Genomic DNA, 25,063 nt, shown 5'->3' on the forward strand with positions numbered 1-25,063 from the left:
TTTTAAAAATGGCCTAATTAAGTATCTTATTGTTTTCGTTAAATTAGAGTTTAAATGTGGTTATATTACGCTGGTTTGAAGGTTTACTGTAAGCCAATCAGTTACACTTTAAACTATACATCTTCGTAAAATATTTGTCACTGGTGCTGGGAAGAGTCACAAAAGGGGGGGGGGGGGCAGGCCCCCCCCCCAGTATAAAAAGTGTGTGGGCTAATGGCCCCCCCCCCGCTTCCGCCGCCGTTGTTCTAAGTATACCGAAACAATAACATGATATTTAAACAATTTAAGGTATTATAATTATTTCGATATCGCAACCTATTAAAATGCCATATAACATCATTGTCTACTATCCAATTGCTTTTATAAGATACTTGAACGCCTTGTCTATGATAGACTCTACAATTTCTTATCTTCCCACATAAAACTGTTTAATCAATAATAAACAAAGCACAATTTGATGTAAAACTTTCTGACAGCTTTCGTCTGTTATTAGCATGATCATCAGGCTATGTGGGCTAGCATCCCTTGTTTGGGCATTGTGTAAACAACGCCCTCTGATGCCAGCTCTCTTTCTGTCAGGATTGGTTCCGGGGGCCCCCGGCATTTCAGGTTAAGGAGTTGGTCATATGTGGGAAAGCTTGTATGCCGTCTCTGTCGTCTCTGTTCATCGTCCGTTTTTGTTACCTTATTGAGATTGCCTACATGATTGTTTTTTTGTCCCATATTGATTCCGTTTTGATTATTTTGGTGTCGTCCACCATATGGTAAGTGATGGCTGCTTTATGCAATGTTTCTTGTTCAGTAGACAGGATACGTGCCGACCGTGTCCGTACTCGTTGTGTGTTGTTTTCTACATCTTGTAATGTATTCTTCTAGCCGCTTTTTGAATGGTCTTCCTGTCTTCAAAATGTATATGGAGTCGCAGTTTCGGCAACTAATTTTGTAAATGGTGCCAAAGGTGTTCTTTTTCTACCTTGTCTTTTGGGTGCACCAGGTGCTCTCTGAGCCTGCTGTAAGGTTGGAAGTAAACTCCGATTTTATATTTGTATAAGGTTCTCCTGATTTTTTCTGACAACCCTTGGATATACGAGACACCGATATTGCCCTTCAAGGTCTGTGAAGCTTCTGTCTCTTTATTGTGACGTTTGTCCTTTTGTCGTTGTCATACTCTATTTATGATCCATTCTGGGTTACCGCACCCTTTTAGTGCTGTTTTGATTTTTTGAATTTCTTTCTTCTATTCTGTTCCTCTTTGTTTTGATAAACATCTGTGTTGTTAGTCTAGTGAAGAAGTCATGTTGCCTAACATAGACGAAAGCTCGCAGTAAGTTTTCATCAAATTGTGCTTGGTTTATTATTGATTAATAAACAGTTCTACAATCATTGTAAGCAAACAAGATGAAACTATTCGAATAAATATTCTTCATGATAACCAATTGGTTTCAGACCAAAATACTCCACTACTCTATACTAACCTTGCACTCTTCGATATCTAAAATAAAAATTTTCCGCTCTTTCAAAAAAATCACACTATCAGCTATCTTCATCTCTCAAAGGCTGTCGACACCAAAGACCATTCAATTTTCAATCTTTCCAACCTAAACTACTATGACATGTCGTGGAACTCCAATATCTCTAGTTGCAAAATAGGAATTTATTTTGATAGAAATCAGTTTAACCCTTCAACTCTTACTTTTCTGAACGTCTTTCTATAACATGTGGGTACCCCCGGGTTCTATACTAGGCCCTCTTCGTTTCCTCATTTACACCAATGATATAATACATGCTTCAAACTTCTTTCTCCTATCATCTATCTGCAAAGGATACAAACATTTTTCTTTCTAATCCTGACTTTAATACCTTAATCAAAGCCTTTAATAATGAAATAAAACATGTTTCAAACTGGTTTAAGCCTAACAAACTTTCTTTAAACATCAATAAAATTATATCCACCTTTACCACCAACGAAAAAAAAACAAATAAAAATATGAACACCTATATTGATAAGACTCACATTAATCAAATTGATCATACTCAGTTTGTTGGTGTACTTATCGATAAACAAACTATTAACTGGACATTACAAACATTTCTAAGAAAATCACTAAAATTTTTGGCGTACTAAGTAAACTTAAATTGACACTCCATCCAACATTCTCTTCTTTTTATGAGCCCCGAAAATCCAAAAAACAAGGCCATCCGCATCTGCACTCTATCCAATTACAAATCACACTCCAAACCTCTCTCTCAACAACTCAACTCTAAAAACATCTTTGACATTAACAAATTGCAAACCGCCCTACTTATGTACCAGTATTCCCACGATAAATTCCCAAAAATTGTAAAAAATATATATAAAAATATTATACATATAATATCTTTTTTCTCCCCGACGAATTGTGGTTTTTCTCCCCCTCTTGTTGAGTCATGCTTAAAGCCATTTCGGCTTCTTTGGCTTTTCCAGACACATTTGCATTTTGTCTAAATCTTTTTATTGCCTTGTTTCCACTTTTATACATTGTGTGAATGAATCTGAATCTGAATTCTGTTTAACCTATTTATTTTTTTTTACCAAAATTGTTTATTTACAGTTTCCAAATTCTAATCCATCATATTTGAGCATCGTCACTTACATTGGTTGCAGTATGTCAATCATTGGTCTCATCATTACCATAGTAACGGTTCTTGGTAGCAAGTACGTAAATGTTATTTATAGTGGCTTTTTAAAATAGTTTGAAACACGCCGTTCTACTTTTACTATGAAACAATGTATTCGAGCGTACAGTAGTTTTAACCTCATCTGACTATCTCTACAGTAATCACACAGCTTAAATTTATTACATTTATTTAGCACCTTGCGGTGTTGATACCGTACTTCATTAGCGTATAAAGCACTTGTGATGCTTAGAATTAGTTCAAGGCACGTACTATCATACTATTTACATAAAATGTCATCAATCCTTTTTAGATCAATTCGAAGCCGTCAACCTCAGCAAATAATGGTGAATCTATGTTTCTCAATGTTGTTTCTCTACATCGTGTTTCTATTTGGTGTCGATACTGCTCGACATGGGAGCAATGGATGTATCACTGTTGCCGTACTTCTCCACTATTTTTTACTGACGACGATTGCATGGACTGCCGTGGAAGCAGCCAATATATACTACCTTATTATCAACGTATTTAACCAGCCAACTTCGAGGTTCATGAGCCTCTCGTTAGCACTTGCATGGGGTGGGTTTTTTATATTCAATTCATTTATAGTAAAAAAAAATGCGGAAAAGCCAATATTTTGGTTCTGAATTTTGCCTTTTCCCGCTACTCTACTGTTGCAAGGTATTTACGGTTAGAATCAACGCAAATTTGCAGTGAGACACCCTGCCCTTAAACTACTTTAGAAGAAGTTGGTAGTTATAGAATACAAATATAGCCTCCAAATTCACCAGACTTAACAGTGTCGGTTTTTAACGTAATAGTTCTAAGCCTGGAGCTCTACCTTCATATCCATCAAATACCCCAAAAGCTAGAGTTCTAGTCTTGGTAGCACCTTTTTAGTATGCTTTATGTATTATAATGAGAAACAAGTTCTTGCAACATAAAAAATTAGTTCCCCTTATGTCGATGTTAATATCCTGATTGTTATTTATTGATAAATTATGTAATCATTATTTCAAACACAGGTCTACCTTGGATTCCAATTATCATTATGCTGTCTGTCGACAAACATTTTTACAATAACGACAAATAGTAAGTTGCCAACATTTAACCGGGGATATTTGAGGTAGATCTTCTACTGTTTGGGACACCCTCTTCAGGGGCGGATACAGGTTTTAGCAAAATTGGGGAGGGGCGCCAAAGTAACGATGGACAACCAATCGAGGTGCGTAGCACGTAGCGGGGGTGGGTGGGTAAGATTTTAAGATAGTAAGATTTTTTTTTTAAATGGTACGCCCTTAAAAGCTCTTACAGGACACCTTACAACAAAGAAAGGCATCTATTATTTAGAAACGATGTGAGTACTATTACTCTGTCGCACACCAGGAAATTGGAAACGTATGATCATCTTTCTACGGAATTGAGTATCCATATAACAATTATTATTTTTTTGTAATATATATATGAATGGGGGGGGGGGTATACGCTTAGCAGCCCCCCCCCCACTAAATCTCCCCCTGCTCTCTCCCCTCTCCCACAAAGGGGACTCCTTTTTTGCCAGTACAAGACAATAATTATATATTTTTTAACACTGTTTAGCATAAAGGGACACGTTATTAGTAACCAAGGTGTTCCTAAAGATATTTAAAGTTAACATTATATCAGATACTATTAGTAGTCTTACAAAATGTACAAGTTAATACTTAAGTATAGGATATTATTTTATGTGCTAAATGGTAAATAATAAAAATATCATATTCCTTTTCTTGTAGCTGTTACATCAACAGTGCTGAAAAGGTAGCCCTTATCGGTGGAATCGTTGCGCCTATAAGCATTATTATCTTTGGGAACTGCATCGTTTTTGGTTTGGTTGTCAGGAAGATATTTATTAACACCCAAGGTAAAATCGCTGATCCATCGAAAAATGAAACCAGGGAGCGACTGCTCAACGCAGTGGCTATTTCATGCTTGCTGGGGCTTACCTGGATCTTCGGATTTCTGTCTTTCGATCATGATGGCCAGGTGGTTTTCTTGGTGTTGTTCTGCATCTTCAACACATTTCAAGGTGTGGCAATCTTTGTGTTGTTCTGCTTTTTGCGTAAAGAATGCAAAGACGTGTGGAAAGCATGGTTCAAGAAGTGCGGAGTTCAGAAACCGACGTTCCTCTCTAGCTTCCTTTATAAGCGTTCCGAGTGCTTGGTGGATGGTGGAGCCGAAATTAGTAATATCGGATCCAGTGAATTCACACAACAAACTAACGCATCGTTCAATTCTGAATCAAAGTTTTAGTATTATATAGATTTCGAAACTCATTGATAAGATAGATAGCTGCGATAACTGTATTTCAGCATATCATTATGACGAGTACCACTTTTTGCGATTCATTTCATCTTTAATATTATGTTACATAACCATTTTTATGCATTGCGTATAAAAGCATGCAAATGTTTTATGTGTATAGTCGTTATTGTCTGAGATTTAAATGAAACATATACACAGATCTACATATAATTATAAATGTATCGTCCAAAACGGAGTCGGGTAAATGTTCGTTCCTCTGTTTCTACAAAAATAAGGGAGTGGGCACTCTAATCATTAGATGTTTGCGTGCTCATAGCGCGTATAATTATTACGTAATTCAAGATATAGAAAACAATCATTCTTGCAAATATTGCTTTTGCAAAATTTACGAAAGTATGGTCTGATTTTAGAATTAAGACGTACTTTATATTTATGAAGCACAGGTGGTGTCAATACTTTTATATAACTGTAGCAGTTGGGCAGCCCCTAAAAGCATGTTCGAGAAAGTTGATACAGTCGAGTCCGCCAAAGTCGACTCTGTTTAAGTCGCGTCAGTCGAATTTTTGAAAAAGTCCCAATTCTTTCCTATGTATTACTGTGTAAATTGTTTGTTTAATTCGAATTTTTATAAGTCGAATTTCGGCTATATCGACGAAATTTTCCGGTCCGAATAGGCCGATTTTAAAGTAATTTCAACCACACAAGTCGAAGTTCCAAATTTTGTAGCGCACGTGGGAAAATACACAGCCGTGGGAAAATACAAAGTTCAATCCTTGTTGTACGGCAACAAGTTAGCCAAGTCAAAACTAACATCTCATACCAGCGCGATGTGGAACTTGGCTCACACGATCGTATGTCGTAAGTTGCAGTCTACTCTCACAATGTTCAGTTTGTCGTCCAGTTCAGTTTATAGAACTTGTATTGAACCCATTTTGAACAAGATTGTTGTAGTCTGGGCCTAGCTATTTAATTAATTTACCAAAGCCCTGGATTCTTTTGACTAGGCCTAGCCTAGCCTACGCAAATTCAACACATTATTTAACAATACCTACAGTACCTTTTGTTTTGCTGTACTGCTCAGCAAATTTAATTATTACCAATAAAATTGATGCGATTAATTTTTATATTGTTTTTGCGTGCATTTCTTTCTCCAAGCACACATTCTTCGTTGGGCAATGCCACTTGCTGGTCGGCAGTCTAGTTGTAAACAGAATAGGTCGCGCCCCAAAAAAACTCTGCCTGCCCGCCAATTGGTCCATTTTCGTGGGGTGTTTGGCACTCTAGACATGTGCTTCGGCTGTGATGACGTCAGATCGCCCAAAGTTTCATAGTGCGTGACAGTAAACATGCTCGGTGTAATCAAGAATGTTTTGTTAAAAAAAATTATAAAACAAAGCAAAAAACAAATAAGAAATCCTCATGGTATTATTTTAGAGTCAAATCTAAATAAACCTAAAAAATTAGATTTTATTCTCTACAAATTTCCTCCGTAATAAAATTTGCAACATGTATTGAATAGCATCTTGAGGTGCTTTTGAAATTTACACTGACGAATCTAACGAATTTGAATTACGTCTACTAAAAAGAGTAACCAGTAGGAAATTGCTTTGTCGAGTTCCGTCTTTATTTCAAGTTGATTCCAAATGGTTTTTAATGATTAAAAGCAAGAATATACACTAATTAAAACATTGGAATGCGTACCTAAATTTCACTTCATAATTAACCAACAAAACGTCTACTGGCGTGTCATGTTAATCAATGGATAATATCCATGGCAATGCGAGTACGAGCTAAACGTCTCGTTTTCACAGCGTGTGGTATGCTTGTGCGATGTCTATATTTCCTATCGTCTGCTTTCCAGCGATATACCGTCCTGAATTGGACAAATCGCCCGAGATTCGGAATAGGGAGTTCATGTTTTCAGGAAAGTATTTTATTAAAAGAATAGGAATGATTTTGGGACTTTAAAAAATGTTCGGTTTTGCGTGAAATTCGATTTTGTGGGCATTGAGTACACATAGTATTGTTCTATGTTAATTTTTTTTCCCGAAAATTTGCAAGTCGAGATCTGTATAACTCGATCTTTTTATGCCAGTCCCATTAGATTCGATTTAGGCGGAGTCGACTTATATGTTATCGTCGAAGCTTGGGGGCTATCTTGAATATTAAATACCCACAAATAATTTAAAATAAATCTTTATATTCAGTTACAAAATCAGATCCATTGACAAATCGTATTGACAAATGTAGGTAGGTGCAGTGGCGTATCTAGAAGTCTTGAAATGGGGGTGCTGATGGAGGCGTGAGCGCGAAGGTGAGGCGGGGGCTCGAAGGTGAAGTGGGGGCTTGATGATCAGTTGAGGAATGCTAACTCGCAAATAAGGTGATTTTAAGTGATTTTTTGGGAGGGGCGACTGGGGGGAGCGCGAGGATATTTTGGAGGAACAATGATTTCTGTTTATGTAAAACGTGGCTGACTTACCGAACACAAAATTCACTTTGTGTCAGCCTGAAGTTTAATAATACTGCACTGTATATAGACTTACATAAACTACACTTATTGTAAAGACTTCTTATTTTGATACGGTTACTATAATTAATTAATGTATTAAAAAATAAATAATATAATAATCAAATTTAATTTTCTAGTTTCATTCTTTTCATATTAAATCATTGCGCCTATAATACCGTCTTTTCATGTATACAGCCATACATAACTAAGCTTGTAAAAAAAGGCCTAAATCTTGTTATAATGATCGATGCAACAAAAGGAATCAGTTGTTGCCTAGTTTAATTACATTACATTGCGTATGTATTGTTCTTAGGTTGAGGGCCATGACTCTTAAGGTACCTCACACTGTATTGTTTCCTTCACACCAATAATTCGCCAGTTACATGTTGGAATGATGATTTATAAAGGAAGTAAGAAGTGGAGTTATTCTTAGAAGAGAAAAAAAAACTGGAGGAAACTTGGAGCAGCGTTCCAATTTGACAACCTACTGGCTGTGCTTAACTCCCCCTCACCATTGACTAAGGGAAAGTTGCAGTGTTATAATGGTTTGGTAATACCACCTGCGACTGTGGACTTACTGCAACGCCCATTCTTTACTACCGAGCTCAGTCGTTATTAATATGGTCGTAATTAAGGATCTAATACTATACATAATTTCATATTGATAAATTTTAATTCACGCCTCTTCATTAAACATTTCATTTAAAATCACGGATGCTGTATGTCTGTAGGTAATGTTGACGATCTAAATCCATGAACATAGCCAAGGACTACATGGTTTAATATACGGAGGGCAAGACAATTTATTAAGTAGAGTAATATAACATTAGGAGTTAGCACCATGTTATAAACATAACATATTACATTATAAGTACAGTTTGTTGTGTTATTACATTGCTGGACAAATATTCTTGTAGGACACATTATCGTTAAGTTTTTATATTATTTTGCTTTGAGAAACAACGTATGAACAAAAGTAAAATTAAAACATTTTAGTCTGTTCAAGCAATTGAGTAATTTATTGACTTCCAATGATACAGAACAGTATCTTTTCAATGATTGAACTATATGAATTTAATATTTATACGTGCGCTCATTTGAGAGATTTTCAAAGATAACTAATAATATTAATGATGAATATGATGATGATATTAATTGTGATGTTGATCATTATAATATTGATGATGATGGTTCAGGGTTAGTGTTGTATAGGCCTATGCTTTGTTGAAATTTAGATTTACCGATCTTGACCACGATGCCTGTTCACAGAGTTTTATCAGGGCCTGGCTTGTGAATACTGTATTGTTATAATTCGTCATCAAAATGCATTTATTGCAACAGAGAATGGACATCATTTTAATAATAATAATAATAATAATAATAATAATAAATATTTATATAGCACCTAATGTTAAAAACCTCTAGGCGCTTAACAACATAATAAAACAGCGATGCAGGAAAAGGTGGCATTCAAAAAAAACCCTCAATTTAAAATCAATTTTATCTGATAGTAATTAGGCAAACTAGAGGAAAAATTCAGATTATCGTTTTCATACACTATGGTCCTCAATATCATAAATACAAAACAACTCCAATCATCAGTCTATTTTATTATAGAAAGTTTATTTTCAAAATTCAAAACATTTACACAAATCCGACAGATTTAACAGGCAAATATTACTACAGAAAATGCAATAGGATACAATTTACAATTATTCAATGATTGTACTTTGAATAAAAAATAAATCATTTGCGGAACTGTAATAATATATACAGTTTGCCTACGCCAGAATCGGTCCCATGAGTCAAAGTACTGCAGGCAATATATTCATTCTAACTGTTAACCAACAAGCTCTCATTCGCACAAGTACCTACTACCAGTCATGTGACGAAATGCAACAAAAGCATGTGCTCTAGTTAAATATAGTTAAACTGTGAATATTTACCTTACTTATTAATATAGACAGTGCATACATTGTAAAGAAGAATGTAATGTTAAAAATGACCTAGCCAGGTTACTTTTATTGATGCTCTCAAAATTTGAAAATTCCCTAAACACATTATTACTGTATATGCAAATGCAAATCCTATTAAAACAACTGTAAAGAAGAATGTAATGTTAAAAATGACCTAGCCAGGTTACTTTTATTGATCATCTCAAAATTTGAAAATTCCCTAAACATTATTTATTCAAACGCAAATCCTACTAAAAACAACCAATTTTTAAAATTGAACGTGGGGGAATTTGTTTTTCGTTTGGAAGGAATAATAGGCGCATTCATTCATACAAGTGCCTGTTATAACTTTCCCCCAGTGGCATATACTGTTGAGCTCCCTAGCGTTGGAAAGAATATCCTCAGAAACATTTATACAAAATTTAAATATAAGAACCAGTAAGTTCAACATTTACTGTACATCAAAAACACATTATTATTGTACTGGTCGAATGGTACATGGATTATTAAACTTTGCTATCAAATATTGCAATAAAACTGCCAAACTGTTATAAACAATGTACGTACAAGATGGCTTCAATGTTACTTGACTAGTTAAAATACATGCACTTATTTAAAATTAATTAAATAATAATAAATATACCAGTATATAAAAAAACTGTAGATATGCATGTATATGTTAAGGCAGACTGTAGCAACAGTAAGTGTAGAATGTAAACTAGGCGAGTCTGAGTTACCCGATTGTATAACTGTGTGTGGTATGTACAATACAGTAGTATCACTGTGCTGCCATAGAAGTATAGGCACATAAACTAACTTTACAAGTTGAGAATTTACAAGTTAGTATGGTATTGACTACACTTTTAGTTCAGACTTGAGGATGTTAGAAACAACCTAGGGGGTAAACACACTTTTGTTTCAACAGTTTCAGCCATTCCTCAGTAGGATGGAAGTGTATAATATGCTATCTTATCATATTACCACCACCATTCTAGCATCAAGTCCGCAACAAATTTAGTAAAATATCATGGCACTTTAATTACTATGATTTAACCTTATATTATTCATTGCTAAAATTTTGATACCAAATAACCTGTGTATTTTTTTCTTTCACTAATTCACATGGTTTAGCCAGTATTTGTATATCCATAACTTTTCCATTGGGAAAGGAATTACTAAATTTGTTAAAAATGAAACAACTTTTCTTAACAACTGTCTTTGACTAATCCCTGATGAGAACTTCTTGTTGTATATTATGCCACGACCACGACCAATTGGATAATAGAGTATTTTTGAATTTTTAAGTTTGAAATTTGAAACACCATAATCTTGACGATTAATATATCACTGTATACTACTGTACAATGAAAAATAGGAATTCAGCTCTTTGAGTAACATTTACACAAAAACACAATTCATCATCATACAATGCTAAAAATCTGAATCTACAATTTAGAAAAAAATTCCAATTACAATACAGTGTAAACATCAAAAGGAAAATAAAGCTTGAAATACACTATACGATTTTGTTCACTCATCACACAGCATTTGATCAGACTCTGCTGTATGTGTATGCTTCATACATATCTGAGCAAACAATTTATGTATTTAGTATGTAAAAGGTTAAGTCTGACAGACAAAAAAAAAGATCTGATAGCATATGGCTGAAATACAGTATGCAGTATTCAAATACCTCACAGGACCAAATATGTTTTCCTCAATTAATCATTAACTCATCATATATTCTTATGATTACCGGCTTTTTAGAAACTTGCACCATCTTCAGAAACTTTCTTTAACTTTAATTGTTATTGAATTCAGATTCAAAGATTTAGGTACCTGATTGAAATTATAGTAAGGTGGGCTAAATCTGCTTGTATACAGCAAGCTTACTATGAAACAAATAGGTTTAGATGTAATTTAGAATGTTTTAGATAAGCAAATTTCATATTTTCATCTAATTGATAATAATAATAAACTTATGTACAATTACACACAATGTAACAAACATTTGGGTTAAAAATATACAAGTAGTATTGGTTTTGTAGTAATATCTCAGCAAGGTACTATGTACCAATGATTGTTTGGCTAGATCCATATTTTAGTTTTACTTTCAACCTTAACACAGTCATCTGCCAATTAAAAATGATAGACCTACTAGATCCTACGGATCTGATTGTGCTCTAGGATGACGATCACATTGTAAAATTATGTACACCAAAAAAATAATCAATAAATTATGCTAGTCACTCTCAATATTTCCAAGCAAAATATCATAATTTATCATTATTGAAATTTACAAAATGCTGAGATATCAACACAAGTTTTAATGAAATTAATTATTTATATATAATTTCATCATCATTCAGAGATCATTTCCAGTCACAATTCCTATCTCAGATTCAAAGGTATAAAAATATAAGCTACCACAAGTCTACAAAAGAGTGGCTTTCTATCAAAGGGGTATATTAAGGGAAGGCAGTAGACAATACATTAATGGAGGGCAGTCAACACTTTGAACCGTGCTTAACTCACTATGACTCAGTTGGTGTTAACGCTGCTTACTTTGTACAGCTGGTTAACACTTATCAACGTCAGGGTATCAGCTAAACATCTCGCAAGGCTGCTATTGTATTAAAATCAACAACAAAAAATACTCTGCAACCCTATCACGACACAATCTGAAAGATTTAAAAAATGTTCATAGTGCATAAATATTGAATGATTTTATATATTATACCTTGCAGGATGTATTATCTGGTATAAATGTTTTGTCTAAACCTATTTAGTAAGCACAATGGAGTTAATAATCTATCAAAAACTGAAATTCTGATGGTTTTTTTTGTAGAATTAAATTCTATAAATAGACAATAGTAGTATTATAGTATATCAGAATCTCGGAATCAGTAATTGGGCATTGCTGGAAAATTCAGCACTTTCGTCTAATGTATTTTGCAGCTTGTGTACGCGTGCTTAAATTTGTTTGAAATTTATTTCATTTTAAAACATTTTGTTAATTATAATTTTTCATGAACTTTACAAGCGCTAGTTTACAAGTTGATGTCTTAGACTGGACAACCCCGATGGAAGCTTATTCCAATCACTTATTGTTTTAGCAAGAAACTTTGTATATAATTTATAATTGCTTTTATGTGCGAAGGACATGCAAACAATGTTCAACAGTTTTTCTTGTATAGTACAGATTATGTCTAGCCCTCTAGGCATGTAGTGGTAATGATCTCTTTCTCAAAAGCCTTGGTTGGGGCAGTCAGGCCGACAGTATGAAGTCTTTCCTGTAGGAAGGTGCACTATAGCAACTTAGCCCTGTACTAAAGAAAAAAAGCAGCTAAGATCAAGTTTACAACTTACAGCTTTTACTGTTGTCTTTATGAATTCCTTCTTGTGTTTTAAATCGAAGTCCGGGTACTGGGCATAAACTTGCTTGCAGAAAGCTTTCATTGTTATTTCTTCGAGATTGGCATTTTCTAAAAGTGTTTCTATGGTTACTTTCAATTCACTCTCCTGAAAAAGAAAAAGGAAAACTAGAGATACTATGTTCAATAGAACATGAACCCAGTCATTTTTTAAGAGATAACCACTGTGACTTTTAACCTCAACCTGTGAACACCCCATGTTTGGTAGGAGTCTATCTAATGCAATTGGCCCAATCGTTAGTCACTAGCAATATTTGATAATTTTCACTATAGTGACCCTTGTGATTTTTGACCTATAGGTGAAGAGTGGTTTTTCATGTTTAGAAGGTCCTAAGGATCATTCCTGGTAAATTTGAGCTCAATTGGGCTATTTTGAAAATTTGACCCTGATGACCCCTATGTAACCACTGAGGCCAGACAGGGGTGTAGGAGGTGTCACTGGTTCTTAATGACCAAATTTGATTGAATTCGGTTCAATCATTTACCATTAGTAACATTTTGAACCTTTGACCTATGAACTTTGACATATGGGGTGAAGAGTATTTTTTTAATGTTTAGAAGGTCCTAAGGATCATTCCTGGTAAATTTGAGCTCAATTGTGTTATTTTGAAAAATTTAACCCCGATGACCCCTATGTGACCCCTGAACCCAGACTGGGGTGTAGGAGGTGTCGCCGGTTCTTAATGACAAAATTTCATTGAATTTGGTCCAATGGTTTGCCATTAGTAGCATTTTGAAATGTTACTAGAGAGAACAAAAGAATAACCCTTTAATGACCTTTGACCGTAAAATCGCTGAACACCATAAGACCCTACATTATGCCAATACATATGTGCCCAGGACAAGACTGTGCTATGATATTTGTGACAAAAGTCTTTTATTCATTTTTTTGAAATTTTTTTACCCTAATGACCCCTATGTGACCTTTGACCCCAAGCAGTGAACACCCCATGTATGAAAGGTGTCACCGATTATACTGACCAGGTTTGGTTATAATCGGCACAACCGTTTGGCACTAGTAGCGTTTTGAAATGTTGCCAGCAAGATAAAATTACCCCTTAATGACCTTTGACCCCTTATCCCTGAACACCCTATAGACCTTGCCTTATGCTAATGTATATGTGTAAAGGACAAGACTGTGCTACGTTATTTGTGAGACAAGTAGTCTTTTATACAATTTTTGGTTTTTTGACCCTAATGCCCCTTATGTGACCTTTGACACCAAGTTGTGAAGAACACATAAATGGGACGTGGCACCGGTCCTACAGACCAAGTTTCAATTAGATCGGTCCAGTAGTTTGCCACTAGTAGCCTTTTAAAATGTTGCCAGAAAGAAAGAAAGAAACTGCTAGGAAACGGAACCCAGTCAGCATGCTCTGTTCTAACCATTTTCAAGTCTTTAGTAAGTAGAGTATTTTTGCTATGGTCCTTCAACATCAATAGGTTACATGCATACCACATTGATCACACAAAACGGCTGGTGGTTAACAGATATGATATCGTTGAAAATAAATACCTGCTGTACAGTATACATTACATGTTCCAGTCTAAAATATAATATATCGTATCGTAGTTGCTGGCATAGCATTTTTAATGTTAATACAGTATGTATATCGAGATTGTTCGAGTCAAGTTGCTGAAATAGTCAACACAGCAAGCAGTGCAGTGTGTAATCATAGTCGGTTTTCTGTTTGACATCTCTTTGTCCGCCAACAATTTGTTAATAGAATATGCTGACTTCTTATAAATATTGTAAAAAGCATTATGCATTACATGTAAAGTAGGCTATTCTAAGTGCTTGTCCACGGACAAGTGGTAACTAAAAATCAAACCATAAAAAACACTTCTCCCGGGCGTCAGACAAGTGGGTTTGCTCATGCCTGAATGATGTTAAATTATTAAATAATATATAAAACAATTTACTGTCACATTGATTACATACCGTAAAACTTTTTTGCGAACTTTGGATGGGCTTCTTTTCGAGGCTACTTTTGCAAAGTAAAGAAGGGGAGGGGGACTTCTTTTCAAAATAAATGCAGTAAATTGTGTGAATTTGTACTATAAATCAATAAATAAGGGCACTGTAACCTGTAATCTGTCTCATGAAGTGTATTTAAATGGCATTAAATCACCAAAACTAAACCAAGCCTGTTTTTAATTTATTTTGTTTTCTGAAATTCATGTACAGTATGTACTATCTCGAAAAGAAGCCTATGCTATCTTAAAAAGAAGCCCATGGGCTTCTTTTCGAGGCTAATTTCGCAAACTAAAGAGGGAGGGCTTTAATCGAGTCAATCTAGATTAACCCACTGGGCTTCAATTCGAGATTTTCTGGTATTAACTTACTGAAGGAGCCTTCTTCTTTTTAATCAATGGTTCGCTATCTGAACTATCAGAGTCTGAAGACACTAGAAATGACAAAAAAAATTGCATAATTAGTTAACAAATCAATATAAATTTAATATTTTTCCGTGTTTAAATCAATTCTAGATTTGGGTTCCAAACAATAGCTGACCAATGTCATTCAGAAATGAATAAGGTACATTTTCTCAAAAATTAGGCCAAATTGAAAAGGAGCTTTATACACTTTGCTGCATGGCAGCAGGAGCAAGACTGACAAGCCAAGGGTGTATGCATGCGCAATCTGAGGTAAACTTATCCTTTCATTGACTGTTTACAGTGACGTAAACATATTCACTACTAGCCTGGGTTCCAGGCCCTAATTTTAGGTTATTCAATTTTTATTGCACTTAGTACGCACCATACCAATTTAATTTACGTTCCATCCAACCTAAGCTTAATAGTTTTTCCATTGCTCACTAGTCCTATGAGGGTCTATTCTAAATATTTTAGGCCCACTGTATTAGGGAGGACTACTTTTTAGCCATTCCTAACTAGTCAACGCGAGTGACTCAGTTTCGTGGCTACAAAAATATCAACATTGTCATTGGTTAGAATTGTTTATTTCGGTCCGCCCATTTATACAAATTCGGAATATAAGATTACGTAATCCTTTTGGCATCCTGGCACCTGAATTCAGTGTTTTTTTACAAGTCACTTATTCCATCTCTAAATTAACTTTCTTGCTGTCCAGAATGAGAAAAAAGAAATAATAAGGGACTTGTGCAAGTCTAATTCACTACCTATATTTATTGTTCTTTTTAGTCCCTAGCCTGGAAATCAAACCATAGTTGGTTCACTTTTGGGCACACAACTGAATCAGTCGAGTTCAATAAGTGTTTGAATCACCTAACAATGCATAAGGCATAACAAAAAATACCGTACTTTTTGCAAGATTCAATACATACCAGCAGCTTTCTTGGTCTTCTTTGCTTTCTTCGGTGTCTCGGTCTTCTTCGGTGTTTCGGATTTCTTCGGTGTATTTGATTTTTTCGACGTCTCAAGTTTTTTCAGAGTCTCTGATTTCTTTGCCGATTTCTTTTTTTCCTCTTTTGCCTTATTTTTTTCTTTTTCTTTCTTCTTAGGAGTTGAAGGTTTTTTTGGTGTTTCTTTAGCCTTCTTTTTTTTAGGAGGCTGAATAGAAATTGACAAAAACAAATGTAGCTTCAACTACTACTGCTGTATTTCGAAACATTTCTGCAAATTATATTACCGTAATTATATTTCGAGCTGTATATCAACAGCGACTTCTGTGATGACCCACACAGGTCAAACAACAGCTGTTTTGCATCAAAAACATGCGGATAATCTGAATATTTGGCTTCATTATAATTATTAACAAATAATAATTATAAATAATAGTGATGATAAATAAAAATCAATTTTTGCATACCTTCTTTACTTCTTCCTCATCCTCAACTTCTGCATCATTTTCAGACTGCTCTTCACTCTCTGCATTTTCAGATTTTTTATTTACATCACTGGCTTTGGTACTGTTTCCAGTTTTGTTCTCTTCTTCATCCTCATCACTACTACTAATATCGCTAATAGAACTAACATCACTTAGGTCATCTACGGTTTCCTTGGCCACCTGTGTTTCTTTTTTTGGTTTCTTTGATTTCTTCTCTGATTTGCCTTTGCCGGAAGATGCACGCTTTCTCTTCTGACCTTTCTTTTCTACAGACACACACACAGGAATTGTTTTAATTAAATAAAATTAAAGTATTTCATAATGGAAAATATCACATCTATTATGAGAAAGGAATCCACAAATGTAGACTTTTAACCAGTGTGGCCACTGTGACAAATGAAATGATGCCATTGACTGAAGTACAATTATGCTACAGATGCTACGCCTCAAGTAGATGCACAAGACTGCCGTGGATTTAACTACCATTTTGGTACTTGGATACACGTCAGTCGGGCATGCAGTACTTTTGGCGTTAAAAATAGCGTATTTGGCTAAAAAGGGATTCAACACCCTCTTACCTAATTGCCCTACTAGGTGGGGTGAAAACATTTTTAAAATAGGCACCTCTAGAGGCTCGGAAATGGGGCACTCAAGACATTTTTTGCAATTTATTTTTCTAATGTAATGAAATTTACATCAATGTTACGTTATGCTACGTTTTCATGAAATTATGCGAAGTAATGCTACATGCTACAGGGGTCTAAATTATGCCCAAATGCTGAATTATGTTATGAATGGCCACTATGCTTTTAAAATAAGAGTACACAGTGACAGTTTAACATTATTAATTGATAAACACATAAGTTCAACGAATAAAAAAAAAAAACAATTCATACTGCTGGGCAAAGAACTTGCATACACATTTAAATTGTGCATTTGATCAACAAATTTGAACAAGGTTAAACTTTCTCTTTATTTTGCTGATGAATTGTAACTACTGACCAAAGATTCGCTGAATTCACTAGACATTATAAGTTTCTCCTCAATAATCACCATAATTGATTTTCGTGATTAATTAGATACAAAATCTAAGGAAATTAAAATTATTTAAAAAAAAATATTAGGATCAAGTACTGGAAGAACTAAACACTTACTTGGGACTTTTCTACCAGACGGTACAGGGTTTAAACAAAAATCCATGATTCTTTTCATTACTACGTCTTTGTTTCCACCTCGTTCTAAATCCAAATAAGTGCAGAAATCCCTTAAAGCAGTCATAGTTACTCTACAAATGGAAAAAAAAACATCATATATTAAAGAATAAACAACTATTTAAATAATATAATCCTGCATTAATAAATACTGAACCTTTCAATACTTAAAACACAAAAACATGCAAGGTATCTTGTTTCATACACAAGCATCTCGCAAGTCGATTGTATTCAATGATATTGTGTTGTTACAAAAAAAGTTGATGGTGTTAAATTATGCACACGATAAAAACAGTAAAATAACTCGCCTGATAAGGAACTGTTCTTTTTTATCATATTCATGATCATTCTCCTTAAAATTGAAGCCTGAAAACTGCCTGATGTGTTTCTTGACTTCAAACAACTATTTAAGAAAAGAAATATTTATAATATTACAACATATTTTCCACACCTTCTATCAAGAAACATGTGCTGAAGAGGAATACTGTACATGTAAACAGTTCCTACCACCTATATATTATTGTTACTTTTTTATTGTACAGTAGAACCCCTCATTTACGAACCCCGATTTTACGAATTCCCGATTTTACGAACGTAATATAAAGGTGATGACGTCATAAAAATTGAAGCAAAAGATTATTAAAAAAAAACTCGCTAAAATTTTACCTGTTATTACCATGCATACAACACAACACACCATACTATACAATACTATGTAATTCTCAAGTGAAGGAGGCCCTCTAACGGGCCTCTTAAAAGTCAGTGTTTTTTATGGCTTCACACATGTGCATGGGACAAATTTTACTTCTCTTTCAAACATCATTTTCAGCTTTAAAATTCAACATAGTGCTTGATTGATTTATTGAATGATCAATATATATAATAAACAAGTATCTATGGAAGTTGTGTTGGAATAAAATCCACGACCTAGGTATTTAAGAAGGTAAAAATGTCCGATAAAAACAAATTTGTGCAGGGCCTAGAGTGGGATCAGAATGCTTAGAAGCTGCCAACTGTAGGCCTAGGCCCCCTCAGACGTAAGCCTGTGTATAAGAGACAGAGCAATAGCCTGTAGGCCTAGCCTAGGCCTAGTTTATGCCAGTGTAAGTAGTATCAGTGCAAATATATAGGAATTTGGGTCAACCCCGATTTTACGAATACCCGAATTTACGAACGGCTCTGGGTTCTACTGTAATACACATCTAGATGTGTATAAGAGACAGGGTGATTGGTGTCTGATGTCGATAGTTGATCAAGTGACTTTTCTTTCTCCCTGACATTTTAATTCCCAGGTCAAGCAGCATTGAATACTCTGAAAATTAAACTAAATTTAGACATCTGCTAAATTCTAACATTGGATGAAAATATATTGTATATATCTATACTATTCATATCTTATATATTTATATAATCTCATATTTATAACTTGCTCAAAATAACAAATTAAATATGAGGAAATCTTGAACATTAGCAACACGCATGCGTCTTTTCTGTCGGCCATTTTGGCTCGTTTGATGATACACGAGGTTTACGCCGAAGGAAAATTCCTTTTTATTTTGGTATTAGAAAGGTTTCCTTTAACAAAACGGCTTCAAAATGCCAAGTTCACAACCTCTTCCATCAAAAGAGAACAGCTTGTTCAAGCGCATTTTGGTAGGTTGCTTATTTTACTATATGAATTTGAGATAATCGCAACACACCTATATATATATATATATACATATATATAAATATATATAAATATATATATATATATATATTCTATAAGCTTTCTAGCCTAACCATCCTCCTCTATATGTGTGAGCATTTCAGTCAGTAGTACGAAAGTGTCTGAAGCTTAGATTTGTGCATATACCCTATACTGTAGTTCTCCGTGATTAACTAATAGACAGGTTTCGCAAGCAAACAAATACATGTACGCATACATTAAGCTATCTGTAACGATTCGTAACCATTCTGTGATTTTTGCAATCACAGCGCAATTCAAGCGTAGTCCTAGGCCTGGGGCTTACGGCATTTGGGCTTACTATACTTAAAGTGTTATTAGTATAGGGCCTATGTATGGTTTTGGAAATTAAAATTGAAAATTTTAGCTGAAAAATACTTCCTTTGTTGCGCAAAAGTGTTGGTTATTTTGTGCTAGGCCCTATTGTTTATGACCCAAAGGTGCCTGGCTACAAGAAGTAGGCCTAGCCTAGCCTACACAAAATCCTGACACCACCACCATGGTCAAAGCACCGACGTTTTGATAAACCAAAATGAGACGCATCCTATCGTAACTTGCTGCCTTCAAATGTCACAAAAATTGCATGTACGTATTCAAAGATACATTTATTTTTTACACTTACGTAAAAATGTGAAAAAATAAACAAAGATCCTACTAGAAATCCACAATTTGCCTACGCATTTTCCACTTACGCGTAGTGAGCGAGATATGCGTGTCGCCCACACGTTTAGCGGATAGCAGCCAGCGTATGACGTCAAAATGATGACGTATCCATCACACTAAATGTACGCGTTCGTGTGCGAAACCTCCCTAATAACTTCTGTATTCATGTTAAATGCAAATTACATTAAGTTACCAGGATACATTTTTCCACACTATCAGGTTGCGTTTTTTTAATTTTCGGGGTTTTTGATGACATCATCGTCGGTACGAGACGTACGTAAAATTTCAATGTTCGTATAAATGGAGTACGTAAAAACAAGGTTCTACTGTATGGGCATAATTATGTCATATCACATAAAGGGGCTACATATCATAGCACACCCATATTATGGACAGAACCCAGGTATTTGTCACAAGTTTGACATTGTGGATGGTACTTAACATATGATACAGTGAGGCTGTTTTTTAATTGATTACCTTTCCTACTTTGCCAAATAAGAAGCGGTAGAGTAACTTCAACTGATCTGCATTCGTCCTACTCAAGACAAATTCAACTGAAAAAAGGATGCAAAAGCAAAAATTTAGATAAGAAATGGTGGCAGCAAACACACCACTATAAATCTAATCATATAGAAACATCATCAAAAAATATAGAAATGTGGAACCAGTAAAAGGAACTTCAATGTAACTTTCGCAATCACAAGTTAAAGGATAAAATATTTTTTTAAAGACAAAAGCATTGTATGTGAATCTACAGAGTATAATATGAAAATGAAAAAGCACTGAATAGAGCTTGATTTATTAGTAGCAAGCAATACTGTTGAGTAATCATTTTAACCGATTTCTTAATAAAATAATTTTATTTGAATTTTATTTGCTGTAATTTTTACATGCATGATTCTTGCAGTCTTTCAAATTGACAAATTAAATTTTTATTTAATAATTAGAAATTGTTAAGTGCTGTGAGCATACTCTCTCTTTAAGGCGGATTGTGTGCTATATAAATGATATTATTAGTAGAAGTACTGTAAAGCCTTTTATTTCCGCAGCCCTTTATTTTCGCAATTTTACAATTTCCAGTTGTTTTCTAATATAGTGCAGAAATTATGCTTTTTAGTCTATAATTTAGCTACTGCTCCTGATTTTGGTGGATTTCTCCCGATTTTCCAAGCAATCTCCTACCCTCCCGATTTTTAGGCTAGCTATCCTTATAAATTTACAAACCTCTTTCCATTTCACCAAGTTTAGTTCCTTGACCTTCAACTATTTCAAATTTCTTTTTTTCTGGTGTTTCTTTCTTCTCCAAGCTCAGACGCTGCACTTTTTTTCGTTCTCGCTTTCCTTCCATTATCTTGACTGGTCCTTCAAGTGACCCCACTGTTGAGAAAATTTTTTATTTTATAATGTAACCAAACACATTTATCAACCCTGGTCAATGATCCTAGGTTATGCTAATGATAAGCACAATGTGATACAACATGGCTGCTTTCTCAATTTGGAGTACTAAAATCATGCATAGGTTTTACCCTACCAATAATAGGTCAATTTATACTTATGGATGAGAAAGTTGATAAAGTGCATTGACCAAGGACAAATACTGTACATACCCATGGACTGAAAGGCAAGTTAACTTCAATCAATACATTCATACATACAAGATTTGAAAAGAGCTGCATAGCTCCGTATACTGTATGGTAAATATTATACTTGATTCAATTCTTGGAATTCAAGCTACTTGTGCATTGTCTTTCTGGTTTATTTTCAACAGTGTCACAATGTTAAAAGAGTAAAGAACATTTGCCACAAGGTTAACATTTAACGCACTTTACTGTGTTCTGATTGGCGCACACTGCCTGCTGCTGGATTTTGGGGCTGACAACATGAATTGGCAATTCACCAAGTTTTATTTTCCATTGGGTTTTTTATGCGACATTCAATAATTTTACAATTAACGGACGTTAACTCTCCTTTATATTTATTATTTATCTTACTAACTCAAGACTACAAAATATTATTTGATGCACAATCTTTTCACATGTGTGTATTGTTATTAAGGACATCATTTTTTGACAGTTAAAAGAGGTAAAATAATTTTAAATAAAAAATAGGCTAGGCTCTATTCTAATTAATTAAAAAAACAATGCAGCAGCACAAACAAGTTCCTGTCGTCGACCGTGAGTGGAAGAGGAGACTCTCATCAAATCAATTGTACATTTTTCTTATTGAAAAAATAGCTCCATACTTTAAATTAACGGTCTAAACTCGTGTACGATTTAGCTACGAAGCGTGCGTGCAGGAAAAATTGCAATAGTTTCTGGCTGTACTGTAATAGAGACGAATATACTATAGAAAATTTTGAAAAACAACACTTCTTACAGGGAAGTTCCTCATCACTTTCACTCTCATCCTCCTCCTCTTCTGCCTTGTCTTCAGTTGCTTCCTTGTTCACGTCTTGATTTTGCTTTTTTGGCGACTGAATTTTCTCTGGTTTTTCAGATGGTAGTTTAACTGGGGACTTGGTTTCATCTTGCTCCTCATTCTCACCATTCTTCTTACCATCAATCTCCTCCTGTGTTTTATTCTCACCAACCTAAGTATTTTTAAAATTTCAACATTTAATGATAATTTATTAAAAGAGCAAAAAGAAAAAGTTAAAGTGGTATTTCCCAAGAATGTAATTCCAAGCCATGTACTTTATTATTATTCAATTTAGTTTTATTGACAGATGGAATACACAGCTGAGTCTGGACACCATTTGATGGGAAAAGGGAACAGGGGAAGATGAAGAGATGGAGGGATGAAATACACAGTAGGGCCTGGGGTTGTGTGAGCGAAGCTGGAGGCAGGAGTAGAGGGCTAAGGCCCATTATATTACTTCCTGCTCCCTACTAGGCTTACCGAAGGCCAGCCTAGTGAGTAGGTCGCCCTAAATAAACACGGAATTTCAGTTCACCGTATTATTAACTTTACTTTAGTTTTACGGTAAAATGATGCTTTTATTTTTATTGTAAAAATACGAATTTTAAATGATTAGGCTTAGTTTAACGATGATATACTTAATTTATACTAGACCTAAGCCTGAGCACCAAAACAAATCACCACTGTTGTAATCAAGGAAACATATCTTGAACAAACCTTTTGGCTGTCGAAGTAGGCCTAGGCCTAAATCAGCCTATAGCATGCTACCGACGCAAACGTCCCAGTACCCGCGTCGAAGGGCCATATAAGCCGGTGAACCCTTCTCGTAATTTCGTACACAGCAGCTGGGTTCAGCACAATAAGCCTAAACTTGCATTTACCATAACATTGTAAAAAGAATGACCGTTAAGTTTAATAAATATAGGTTCATGAAGGTTGCTACATACCTTAATATTTACAGAAGTATCCTCTTCAGCCATTGCTAGATATTTCTTGCCGATATTATTAAACACGCGTTGGAAACTTGCGTACAATTCCAAAATGGCGGCATACAGCAAGCGGGAATATGGTCCAATGAGACGAGGCCTTAAAAAAGATGTGCTTATTGTGTAAGATCTTTTGAAGAGGTGATGTAATTGGTTCTAAGTGACATAATAACACAAATCTTAAAATAGAGGAATTTTGCTACCCTTTACACATCAGTGGTTCAAATAATAGGAAGGAAGGATTATAAAGAATGTTTTTGGTTCTATAAAGAATATAAAGAATTTTCAAATCGTTGTTTAACAATAGAGACAGAAAGATACCGTCTGTGATGCACTTAACCATAATAGTTAAATTCTTGCTGTATATTTGAATAACTTAAAGTATTAGCATGAAAAACTCTAAAATAAAAAAAAATCAAAAGAAATAAACATAATATTACTCTTAATAAATGTGAAATGTGCAACTTGTATGTATTTAATTATACAGTATTTCTATATTCCTCTACTAATTATGTGTGCATTTTAAGGAACCATATCTCATAGCTGTATTTTAATACCATTGTGACAATAATTTTTTATTTTATCATATTTAGGCTACACTTGGTCATTGAGTTCAATGAAACAATCTAAGCTCAGCTTTTCTGAATAGTGTACTACTTAAGCCGGTTAGGCGGTTCACACTAAGTGAATTTATTCACTCGAATCAAAAGCGTCCGTTCATGAGCATGCACATTCACATTTTTGTCCGAGATTTTCGCTTCAGCAAAATCAGCAGTTTAACTTGAAGCCAACCAACGTTTTTGATTTATGCGAATAAATTCGCCTAGTGTAAATCCGGCTTTACAATATGTGAATTTATTTGTGCAAATCTAAATCATCAGTTCGTTCCCTGAGATCTGATTGGTTGCATATTTTTTCACTCCGCAGAAATTATAAATGTACATGCGCATTCGCATGCACATATTATTCCGATTAGCGGGAATAAATTTTCCTAGTGTAAAACCGGCCTAATATTTCTACACGTTTGCAGGTTTGCCAATGGTGGCGCCAGAGGGGGGCTATAGTCCCCCGTCGGGGAAGCATAGCCTCCCCGTCGGGGAAGACGATAAATTTTGTCGGGGAAAAAAAACAAATAAAAAAAAATATTTACATGTAATATTCGTTTAGCCACCATATTGTTTGTGTTAACATCATCACAACAACAATAACAATAATAATAATAATAATAATAATTCAATGAGATTAATTAAAAATAATTTGCGTTCTGTTATGACAAATGCTCATTTAGATAACCTCATTATGGTTGGAATACATCGTGATAGGTGTAGCAACCTCGACCATGACAGCGTGGTTGACAGATTTCATGCAAAATTTCCAAAACATAGAATTTC

The 25,063-nt window shown here is 34.7% G+C and overlaps 2 protein-coding genes across 12 annotated transcripts in view; one reads left to right on the top strand and one right to left on the bottom strand.

Moving 5' to 3' along the window:
• The window catches only part of LOC117108517, a 33,236-nt gene extending 27,221 nt beyond the window's left edge, over positions 1 to 6,015 (top strand). For 10 of the 11 annotated variants that reach the window (XM_033250545.1, XM_033250544.1, XM_033250547.1 and 7 more), the window contains 4 exons: positions 2,592 to 2,695; positions 2,969 to 3,234; positions 3,681 to 3,747; positions 4,428 to 6,015. In XM_033250545.1, the coding sequence (XP_033106436.1) occupies positions 2,592 to 2,695; positions 2,969 to 3,234; positions 3,681 to 3,747; positions 4,428 to 4,944 (954 nt within the window). In that variant the 3' untranslated portion in view covers positions 4,945 to 6,015. The remainder of the gene's footprint in view (positions 1 to 2,591; positions 2,696 to 2,968; positions 3,235 to 3,680; positions 3,748 to 4,427) is intronic. The other variant, XR_004445378.1, reaches the window with a different exon arrangement.
• A 3,055-nt stretch (positions 6,016 to 9,070) lies between these two features.
• LOC117108513 (protein DEK-like) lies at positions 9,071 to 23,789 on the bottom strand. Its single transcript, XM_033250532.1, has 11 exons — positions 23,634 to 23,789; positions 22,645 to 22,858; positions 21,493 to 21,645; positions 20,746 to 20,822; positions 18,188 to 18,282; positions 17,823 to 17,953; positions 16,651 to 16,934; positions 16,166 to 16,391; positions 15,204 to 15,265; positions 12,793 to 12,945; positions 9,071 to 12,104 (listed from the first exon to the last, which is right to left on the bottom strand). The coding sequence occupies exons 1-11, from the start codon at positions 23,664 to 23,666 to the stop codon at positions 12,093 to 12,095; spliced, it is 1,440 nt and encodes a 479-aa protein (XP_033106423.1). The 5' UTR covers positions 23,667 to 23,789; the 3' UTR covers positions 9,071 to 12,092.
• Between the last annotated feature and the right edge of the window lie 1,274 nt (positions 23,790 to 25,063).

Source organism: Anneissia japonica, unplaced genomic scaffold (assembly GCF_011630105.1).
Source record: "Anneissia japonica isolate Jap-2015-1 unplaced genomic scaffold, ASM1163010v1 scaffold287819_len434453_cov191, whole genome shotgun sequence".
NCBI lineage: Eukaryota > Metazoa > Echinodermata > Crinoidea > Comatulida > Comatulidae > Anneissia > Anneissia japonica.

Bases quoted from the DNA above. Each gene is read 5' to 3' on its own strand.
- LOC117108513 (XM_033250532.1), bottom strand. From the start codon at position 23,666: ATGGCTGAAGAGGATACTTCTGTAAATATTAAG. The intron at 21,646-22,644 runs GTAAGAAGTGTT...TTTTCTCAACAG, and splicing joins AAGTGATGAGGAACTTCCCT to TGGGGTCACTTGAAGGACCA. The intron at 17,954-18,187 runs GCGAGTTATTTT...TTCCATTTGTAG, and splicing joins AAAGAACAGTTCCTTATCAG to AGTAACTATGACTGCTTTAA.